General features: G+C 41.2%; 1 protein-coding gene across 1 annotated transcript; it reads right to left on the reverse strand.

Annotated features, from left to right (window-relative positions):
- Nucleotides 1–1890: 1890 nt before the first annotated feature.
- Nucleotides 1891–9212, reverse strand: LOC145318257 (cilia- and flagella-associated protein 43-like). Its single transcript, XM_080159581.1, has 6 exons — nt 9050–9212; nt 8707–8776; nt 8220–8344; nt 7520–7682; nt 3320–3490; nt 1891–2341 (listed from the first exon to the last, which is right to left on the reverse strand). Exons 2-6 carry the CDS (start codon nt 8758–8760, stop codon nt 2171–2173), a joined length of 684 nt encoding a protein of 227 aa, XP_080015707.1. The 5' UTR covers nt 8761–8776; nt 9050–9212; the 3' UTR covers nt 1891–2170.
- Nucleotides 9213–10564: the final 1352 nt, after the last annotated feature.

A 10564-nucleotide genomic window follows, 5' to 3' on the forward strand; every position in this document is an offset into this window, starting at 1 on the left:
TGAGAACCGGTTCTAATCCACCGGATATTAATCGGTTTCGAATGAATACGAGAAAAACCTTTCTATATTCATATTAAAACAGTAGGATCTAAAAAGTTTTTTTTTAATAAGGCTTTTCTGAAAACAAACGACAAAAAAGAGCTCTTTTAAACCATTTGTAAGGAAAATCTATAGTTAATAGGCTTCACTTTTATAAATATTGTCAATATAGCCAATTTAAAAATGATAAAATATTAATGTTTTCATGAATGGTATCTATGTTTATAGGTTTATATGCTAGAGGTTTTAACATCACGTACAATTCTTAGTCTTAAATACAACAGTTACAATGGAATAAAAATGGAGATTTAAGATAATTTGAAAATAAGTATGGGTTGCCTTTTTTGTTACTTCGGGTTTTGTTAGGACTGCTTTTAATTTAAAAAATAAGGGTTAGGGGGTTACTGCACTTTGTTAGAAAACATCAAAAGTTACAATATAAGACACTAAAACAAGACAACGTTTCTAAAACATTGTTTTTAACATGATATTCACAAAAGGGCGAACAATGTATGTAAAAGGTTATAATTCTAAACATTAGTGTTTTAGGTAGCATTTTAATAAATCTGGGTTTATTATTTAAATACTTTCATGAGGGGTTGCCACAGAGACATGACAATAACAGCAGATTCTTTGCTAATATCACAAAAATTTTGAATTCACAATGTCTTCTTTTAAAAAAAATAATCATTTTCTTTTTACAATAAAATATACTATTGAAACCATACTTTTTATTAGGGAGGGAGGGGACATTGCACTGTAAGTAACACTGGTACCCAAAGTTTTATAAAAATGCTCTAACATTCGTCGGCCTAAAAACTTTGGGTACTTCTATCCAATCTTGATTGTTGAAACTTTTTAACCAATATACCAACATTTTCCGTCTGCAGAATTGGGGCAAGGTTGTTTATAATCATTGGGGATGTTCATCTATTAATCGTCCATTGTCTTATTCCTTCATATACCTGGTTCCAGTATTATTTGTCTGTGTATGGTGCACTGGGCCATGGGGAATACTGAACAAATTATTTGTATCCCTTGATTCACATCTCTCTCTGTCCAGGGACATACACGGATAAGACAAAGGCCGATAAATTGATGTACTTATCAATGATGATACACAAAATTACCCCTTCTGTAGGTTACAATTAGTTGTTAGACGTTTGGACACATAACTTATTAAACTAATAAACAACCAAAATGTCCCCACCCTCCCTGGTCCTTGTGTGTTGAATCTTGCTGTTTCACTACTACACAACTAATTTCTAATCATTTATGCATAAATATAGCATATTCACGTTCTTATGGGTCAATTTAGCCATTAAAACCGGTTTTAAGTAGTATTAGTTATCATATTTAACAACCCTATCAAAAAAAAGAAAGAAAAAAAAAAAATTCCCACCCTTAAAATGGCGCGCATGATAGCATCCTTTCAAAAAATATTTTTCTACCTGAAACACTTAAATTAGTCAGGGCTCGACAGCCGCTTGTCAACCGCCTGTAAGCCTCAGGGGTATCAACCTTTTACATCTTTAAAAATCAGCTGGAAGTCTAAACCTGACCCAAATATGACATATCCTCTTTTCAAGGCTTCTAAACGGGTTTAAATTTGAGGCTTAGTCGCAGCTGAAGATCGGCTGCTGAGACCTGAATAAAGTATTTGGATATCAGATTGTCTGTCTGAAGTAACTATACTAGGCTATTTATGGTCTTATTTTCAGAAAAGCGTTGTGAAATTCGTAAAGCTAAAAAAGATTTATATTTGATTTTATCAAATTTGAAAGAAATAAGAATGAAAACTAACAATTTTTATTGAAAATATCAAATATCAGAACAATTACAACTTAACAAAATATATTTTTAAGATAGCACACAAATTTTTACTACACCAAACATAATGGATATATTATTACTTGGATGTTACACCAAATTTTCATGTACTCTAGTAAAGTATTACTTGCAGCTGGCTAGAATTACGATAGTCCACATCCACCCCCTTTGCACCACCTCCTATCCTACTGTATGAACGAACTGACCAAAAAATGATTACAACCTAAGTTGACGACAATTTATACCCTGTCATAATATCCATGTATATAATACATCCATTAAAAAAGCATAACAGAATTATTTACATAATATCAGGAACGCCCTTGCTTAGTACAGGATATGTTCTTGTTGCAAATGTTTGAATCTGTTGCTGAATGGTTGCCAGCAGCTCTGACTGATCCTTCAGCTGTTCCGACAGCGCATTCTTCTTCATCATTCTGTCTATTCTCACCTTGGCACGGTTCTCTTCCTCCTACACATAGTAAAAACCAAAATTAATTGGAAAAATTTTTAAGACTTCCCTCCACAATAAATTAATTAGAAAAATTTTGTAGTAAAATAATTTGTTTTTATTTTTTGATGCATTATTAAAACATACAATAGTTACAAAATGGTAAAGTGTGGATCATCTCATAGTGCCTAATAAAAAATGACGTCATACAATACGTATGACCAATGGTAAAATGTACACTGGCCTATCATTGGTCATTTGTATTGTATGAAGTCATTTTTATCAGGCACTATAAGCTGCATCTAAAATATGTAATATAATATTTTGCTATGTTCTAAATTTCTATGGGCCAAATCCTGTAAAAATTTCTTAGACTAGCCTAAAATTCATGGTTTGGCAAAGATTATTTATTTAAAATTTTGAACAAGTTTGCTTTATAAAGTTCTTCATAAAACCACTCCTGAAGTGAGTTAATTAATGTCTTTTTTATCAGTTGCTTTGCTAAGGTCACACATAGAGAGGTTTTATGACAGACTTTATAAAAGCAAAGTTGTTTAAAAATTTAAATTTTTAAATCTAATTTTCTCAAAAACGGCTGCGTTTTAGATTTTATTGAAAAGTGAAATGAAGTTACCTAACCTAGGGTAATGAAATACACTATGTGCCAATTTAGGTTCTGATACAAAAGTCAAAGCACCTTCATATACTACTGTGGGTAATCTATGTCTTAAATATTCGTTTAAATCTATGTACGTATGACTATAGAAAGCCTAAATTCTATGCTAGCCTAAGAAATTTTGTAGAAATTTGTCATGTCTATAACATCGAATTCCTAGTTTTACGTGGCGAATCATGCCCTAAACTATTTAAAATTTTCAAACCCGTTTTGATATAAAACGCTTCCATCGAAAGTAGAACTTACTCGGTCTAGCAGTTGGAGATCTTTCGGTGCCGACAGAAAGATATCCTCCTCATTCTAGAAGGTTTTAAAGACATTACCTGGCTCCTCAATGCCTCCAACTCTTTCTCTTGTTCCGCTACCTCCACAGCCAACTTCTCTACCTCTTTTCGGAGCCGGGCATTCTCCTTGTCCTTAGCCTCTGTCATGCTGTTGATGGTCTCCAGTGTTGAGTTCAACTCCTCCATCCTCTTCAGATGGAAGGCCTCTTTCTGTAAAACAAATCCTGTTATTATATTTCAAATTCGATGATTGTATAGTTTATTCAAACATCAAGAAAGATAACACATGAAAATTACATACAAGTTGAGAAAACTCTTTAAACACTTAAGTAGTTTAACTTTAACTAGCGGCTACGCACCTAGAGGTCTCTAGTGGCATTTAAATGTTTTTTTTTATTTTAAATATCTAATTTGAGAAATAATTTGTCTATGTTAGAACAGCTGTTAAATTCATGTCTCTACGCAGCGCCACTACGCTAGCGACACTATGCAGCGGAAATATTTTAATTTTTCTATTTTATTGTGCTTTCTCTTGGGAGGGTGGTGGTACCCTCCCCAAAAATAGTTATAAACCTTCCCGGGACCTATGAATAGCTACCCTGTTAAGGAGAACCCGATCTTTTCAGCGGTTAGCGAGATCCTTCGGTACAAACACACAGACACACAAACACACAGACATCCTGTTACTTTAGTTGACCAATGCGCCTACCATATCGAGGGTAAAGAACAGGGGGTGGTTCAGCTGGAACGTCAATGGCTTGGTCTTGCCTGGCAGGGTGTAGACTCGGCTCCGGGCCAGGTCCCGGCACGTTTCTGGGTCAATCTTGGTTGGCCGCATGAGGGTGGGGACCGAGGTCACCTTCAGGTGGCCCCAGACTCCACACCTAAATGTCCACTGGGACACTGTGAGTTGACAGCTATATCCCGTGGTCTCCCGTATCTTGACTTGCTGCAGGACATGTACCTCATGGCCCAAGGGCACCTCCTGGTGTAGCGGCTCCTTGCTACACATCTGCTCCTTGTTGTAGGCGGTGACATGGGTGGGGTTGGCACAGTCCCACCCTACTAAGACATAGCTAGTTGTAGGCCACACAGCTGCTAGCAATAGGCCCCACAGCACCATCCACCAATGGGAGAATCTGCCAGACAGCCATCGTCCTCGCGCACGCATCTGGGGATCCTCGGCTCTGGCCACAACTGCTTCCTGGGGCTGGACACTGCTGGACTGCTCCTGGCTAGATATAAATTTCCATTGAGTGTTATCTTTGGACGCCCGGGGCGTCCCGATGCCCTCCCCAATGACAGACTGACAGGCGACTGGCGCCTGTCTGGGCATCGGCTCCCCTAGCCCCAAGGTGGCCCTTCCCTCGTCCATGGCATGCCCAGTGGCATGGGGCTGGAGTGCGTGTGGCACAGGCTCGCCCTGTATTACATCCCTCCCCTGCCCTAGGAACTCAGGTGCATGTGGCACAGGCGAGTCCTGATAACCCCAAATCTCAATCTCCCCAGCCTCTGGTGCGGGAGGCACAGGCAAGGCTGGAGGGTTACAATATTTTGGATACAATGCATTTGTCAATTTTAACTTATCCTGGCTCAGTTGAGGGTGGTAGACAGCTGGACTCTCTCTGCTGGCAGGGGGCTCTGGATGATGGGTAGCTGGACTCTCCCTGCTGGCTGGTGGCGCTGGCTGACTGGGGGTGACGGATGTCACCCCTCCCTCTGGGGCTGCAGGCTTGTTCCAGGGTCCAGGTATCTCGGTGGCGGCGACGGTTGTCGCCCCAGGCACCAGTGTGGGGGTGCTGGATAGCACCCCCCAGTCTTCACAGGTGGCAGCGGCGGTTGCCGCCCCAGACATCAGCTTGGGGGTGCACCTCTCGTCCTTCCCAGGTGGCGACGCCGGATGGCGCCCCATACATCGACTCAGATGCGCTGGCTAGCGCCTCTCGCCTCTCCCGCTCGGCGGCCGCCAGGGCCTCCCCGTACACTGTCTCGGTGGCGCTGGGTAGCGCCCCTCCGCTCTTGCTGGGGGGACTCGGTCTGGCAGGCCCCATCATGTTGAGGCTGAATGGTTGAGGCCGCAGGACTTCTGGCTCCGCAATGTTGGTTGGCTGCACGAACTCCGGTCCCAAGTGGTTGAGGCTGAAGCCCAGGCCAACCCGGTTGGGTTCAGCCGCTCCTCCCAGCACGTTGATCCTGGCTGGGATAGTCCCAAACTGCGGCATTCCTTCTGATTGGCCCGCCGCGCTGGGGGCGGCTGCTTGCTGGAGTGTTGCTGGGGGCGCGCTCCCTTCCATGTTGGCTACCCGGCTGGGCTTCCCTTAGTGAGCGCCCTTGTCAGCTACACGTCTCCTGCCGGCTACCTGGTCCCAGTCAGCCTTGCACTCGGCTGCCGTATGGCCTGCGTAATGGCAACGTTCACATTTGGCAGGACGGTCACGGCGTGGCTGGGTGCGTCGCTCTTCTAGGCTGACCTCCATAGGCTTAGGACAATCTCTGATTCGGTGGCCCTTCCCATGGCAGCGGTAGCAGCGGCCTGGAATCTTGTCGTCTGGTGCAACCTTCCCCATCTGGTGGAGACCCGGAGCCAAGGCGCCAATCTCCATTGGCTCCGACTCATCGTACTGGGGCAACTGGACGCTGGCCGATCCCGTGAGTCCGTCGGTGGCGTCCACTAGGCACACACCCTCCTTCAGCTGCTTGGTGATCATGGTCACGGTGAACATGGCTCGCCTCGTGTACTCAGGTACCGAGGCAATCTCATGACCCATCATAACGCGTTTCACATTGGCGTTGCGAATACCGCGATTTAGTTCATCTATCAATAACTCCAAATCTTCGTGGCTGTAGGCCTCCCGGTACAGCGCACACTTTGTGGATATGTAGGCTTGTATAGGCTCCGTCGAGTGTTGCCTGTAGTCTCTGAAGGCTTGCTTCAGGGTCTGAGACTCATAGGCTGGACGAAATAACATTTCACACTCGGCCTTGACTTGTTCGTATGTCAAGGCTTGGCCTGCCTCTCCAAACAGATGAGAGGCCATCTCCGCTGCTTGCACCGCCAGGGATAGTAAAAGGGCGTTGCGGCGGTTCAGTGTGTCATGGGGGGGTACACGGTAAGCCGCCCATGACATCTCCAGCCTCCGGATGTGGGAGTTCCAGGACTGCTTGGGCGGTCCTCGGTACTCCGGCAGGTTACTCAACATCAGCTTGCAGTACTCGGCTGGAGCCGGCTGGGGATCGTCCTGGAGCCATCCTTGGAGCTGGTCGCCTCCTTGCGCTTGTGGCTGCTCCATCGGGTTGAAGGTTCAGCGGCGGGACACTAAGTTTTAAGTCAATACTATAGGCGGTTTACACTTATGGCTTCTATCCTAGCAGCCAATACCGTTTATCACTTGGTTGGTAGTTTGAACTACAAAGATCTAAAATAGGTGTACACTAGGATACTTGTCACTAGCTTCTAAGCTTTAAGGTAGGCTGGTAGGTGTAGATAGTTGTTGAGGGTCTGAACTGCTGTCAGGAACTGATTTGGTTTTCCTTATCACACTGTGGATAGGAGGGAGGAGCTTGCAAGTCTTTTGTTTTTTTTCTAAAAATATCTCTGTTGTATGCTATAGAGTCGCTCCTCTCCTGTGTGTGTGTGTGTGTGCGTGAAATCTCCTTTCCTTGCAACCCGCCTACGCGCTGTCAGATTGCGCACACAGGTAAAACGTGCATCTATCCCTCAATCTGCTCTCTCATTGGTCCACTTTATCTCCTTTGTCCGTTGAATTTTTCGTTGTGTCCCAAGCTCCGCTGCGCAACCCGTGAATTGCGCTCCGTTCTCCCGGTCGCTATCTCCGCACGGTGGACGGACTTATCAAAGTGTGGGGAGAAGGGGGAGTGCGTGAGGGGACGGGGTAAAGCCGTCCTTCCCCCTATGGGGAGGGGGGTGCTGCAGGTTTGAGGTGACTGGGTGGTGAGGTAATTGTGCTTCTTCCTTAATCCTTGGCTTATTCTTATGTCACCTCAATTGTATTTGCTTCAATTTATGGTCCGAATACCACATAAGCATATATTCTAAAAGTGTGTCTGTTTGTACCGAAAGATAATGCTAACCATTAAACCGAATATAGTTCTCCGTTGCAATGTAGCAATTCTAAGGGGTCCTGGAAAGAAAGGACTATAGCTATTTTGGGGGAGAAATCTTTTTAAAACTAGAATTGAAAAAAATCCAATTTAACTTATTTGGATGTCTTTTTTTACCTGTTTGTTAGTTCTATCCAAGCTGGCAAACTCCTGGCTGGAGCTGGTATGAACAGTCTCCCCCAGTGTCCTCTGGTTCTCCTTGGACAGTTTAGTCTGCTGGAGGTCCCTCCATTTGTCCTCCAGATCTGCTTTCTCCATTTGTAGTCTCTCTGCCTCCCATCTATGATAATTTTGTATTTGTAGAAAAAATTGGAAGTAAAGAAGTTGAAAAGATAGTTGTATAAAATGCATAACTTTTGCACCACGTCGTCTCCCTGTGACGTCATAAGATCAGGGAGATGAGAGGAGAAGTGGGAAAGAAAATCCCTAAAAAAGAGATGGAGAATATGACGTCACAGGAAGACGTTGTAGTGCAAAAGTTATGTATTTTTGGCTTCGTCAGGGTTATCAAAATGAGATCCACGAAACACTGAGCGTTACTAACCGAAACCAGGGAGGGAGAGGCCTTTGGGCTGTTGAATACATTTGTCCCTAAAGTCTTATAATAACGTTTCCTTAATCGTTGGCTTTACAACCTTGGGGACTTTTATTAAATTTTATTGGTTGCTTTATTATGTTAAGTGTCCAAACATTGTAATCATTTTGTGTATCATCATTGCGAATTTACATCAATTTATCAGCCATTGTCTTATCCATTTAGATCCCTGACAGAGAACACATAGAATATTGAGCAGCCTTGCTCATTTATTCCTCATACCTTAGATGAAGAGAACCACTCCTGTATTCCTTGCTCTCCTGCATAGCTTGTAGTTTGGACTCTCCGAGTCGACGTATGTCCTCATTCAGTTTTGCTATCACGGAATCAGTGATTATCACACAGTTCTAAATATAACAATGATGATTACGTCTAGTAGTTGTGAAGCTGTTTGAAATTTTGGATATAAACTATATTAGGTAAAGAAAGGGAAAAAAAGAAAAAGGAAGAATTGGAAGATTTAAAGGAAGGCGAAATTAGGTTATGGGCGAGTAAAATTTAGTGAATTATTTTCACTAATAAAAATAAAAATCTGCAAAATTAAGGACTTATCCGAGAGCCAGCCACTCTTTCTTTCTATCATTTTCTATTTTTAAGCTTCGGTTTTATGGATATTAACATCCTTGTTGTATCATAAATATGGGTTTATTGTTCAATGTCTTATTCCTTAAAATCCATGATTACCATTAATTAAAATATATGTATTTACCTTAGTAAGAGGTTCAGTGTTGTCAATTTCAGTTTCTACCTGACCACGTCGCATCAACAGTTGGATTTCCCTGCACATAAAAATTAATTGTAAGTTATAATCTACATATATCACAAAGTATAATCTATATCATAAATAGAACGATGTATGTCCGTCTGTCTAAAGCTTAAGATCTCGGTAGCCACTGAACCGATTTTGCTCTACTCAGGAATATACCTGCTGGTCCTGCCAATTACGAAAGATGTGTACAACTTTTGTAATTCGCAAAAGAATTTTTTTTATAGCATGCGATTTACATGCAAAAAAACACTCAAAATCAAATCAGTTTTCTATAAAATTTCACCTGTTGCTTATAAAATCTTGTCTGTCCTGTTTATAGTTCTCTAGCTGGTTGAACAGCTGTCTCCTAGCATCCTCTACTGCCTGGTGAGTCTCACTTCTCTGACTAGAATATGTATTAATGTTTATAGTTCTCTAGCTGGTTGAACAGCTGTCTCCTGGCATCTTCTACTGCCTGGTGAGTCTCACTTCTCTGACTAGCATATGTATTAATGTTTATAGTTCTCTAGCTGGTTGAACAGCTGTCTCCTGGCATCTTCTACTGCCTGGTGAGTCTCACTTCTCTGACTAGAATATGTATCAAGGTGGAAAATCAGATGATAATAATACCATAACTATGCAATCAACTGTTTATTGATACAAGGGAAGGAAATAACAATATCGGTTGTTAAATTCAGTCTACAAACCTTCCTTCTCCTTTCATGTTTACCAGCTATCATGTTCAGAATAAATCTCTAATTGCTCTTTCCCTGTTGATTAGCAAATAAAAAATCCAATGACAATTATAATAAAAATGATGATAAAATAAATAATACTAAAGTACAAAAAAAACACACTTATTTAAATTCGTACCTTTTCCCCTCCTAAAGTTATTTTTGTTAAAGGAAGGAGGGGGGGGGGGGGATATTGGGTTGAGCTAACAAGCGCCCCAAAAATAATGGGACCGTCGGTTAAAGCTAGAAATCAAAGTATTCATTTTTTAAAAGTAATTTACCTGATAATTGTTTTAGCATCAGAAAGGTCCTTTCCTAAAATAAAACAAGGATGATAACATCCACTAGAAATGAAAAAATGAACTGGTAAACGAACAAACTGAGTTATAGAGCAGATGCTCAAAGATTTAAGAATTTGTCTTTTGAAGCATGACCAACAGACTGGCGGACCAAGTAAATTGTATATTGGATTGGCAATAAAAATATTATGTTTAAATAGCGACAGAAAAATTATAGACTGAAGTACAGACTAACGTACGGACTGAAAGATAAAGTGAACTATACAGTAGCTTCGCTACTAAAACATGTTTTTTTTTCATATTCGACTTATGCAACTGTATGCTTTACAGTTTAACGAAATCATGCATAATTTTATTAATATTGTTATAGTAATTTTTAAATCTCTTACCTAATAATCTTAAATCTTCTTCTAATTGTATCTTTTCTCTTCTTAATTTACACATCTTCAAAGCAGATTATTCATAAATAAAACAAGGATAATTACATCCATACAAGCCAATCCAAAAGCATTATTACTGTTTGGCATGTATTTAAAGATGAATATCTAGACAATCGGAAATTGAAAATTAGATGATGAATTATGTTACGAATATCAAAAAGTACTGATATGGCTTCGAAACCGAATGATATCCGCTGGATTACAACCGGTTATCATCGATACTGAAAAATCAGGTATAGTATCGTATTACAAACAATTTTCCACGAACATTAAAATATTTATAATAAATTTTAAATTACTTTTCTTAGCCGGGACTTCGGCACCTCGTAGCTAAAAAAAACTGGTT

This window comes from Acartia tonsa, chromosome 4, assembly GCF_053477335.1.
Source record: "Acartia tonsa isolate MP-2025a chromosome 4, ASM5347733v1, whole genome shotgun sequence".
In the NCBI taxonomy this organism is placed as follows: domain Eukaryota; kingdom Metazoa; phylum Arthropoda; class Copepoda; order Calanoida; family Acartiidae; genus Acartia; species Acartia tonsa.

Coding starts and splice junctions, on each gene's coding strand:
- LOC145318257 (XM_080159581.1), bottom strand. CDS start 8,760: ATGCGACGTGGTCAGGTAGAAACTGAAATTGACAACACTGAACCTCTT. Junction 3,491..7,519: donor TGGATAGAACTAACAAACAG/GTAAAAAAAGAC, acceptor TTTGTTTTACAG/AAAGAGGCCTTCCATCTGAA. Junction 2,342..3,319: donor TGGAGGCATTGAGGAGCCAG/GTAATGTCTTTA, acceptor TACTATGTGTAG/GAGGAAGAGAACCGTGCCAA.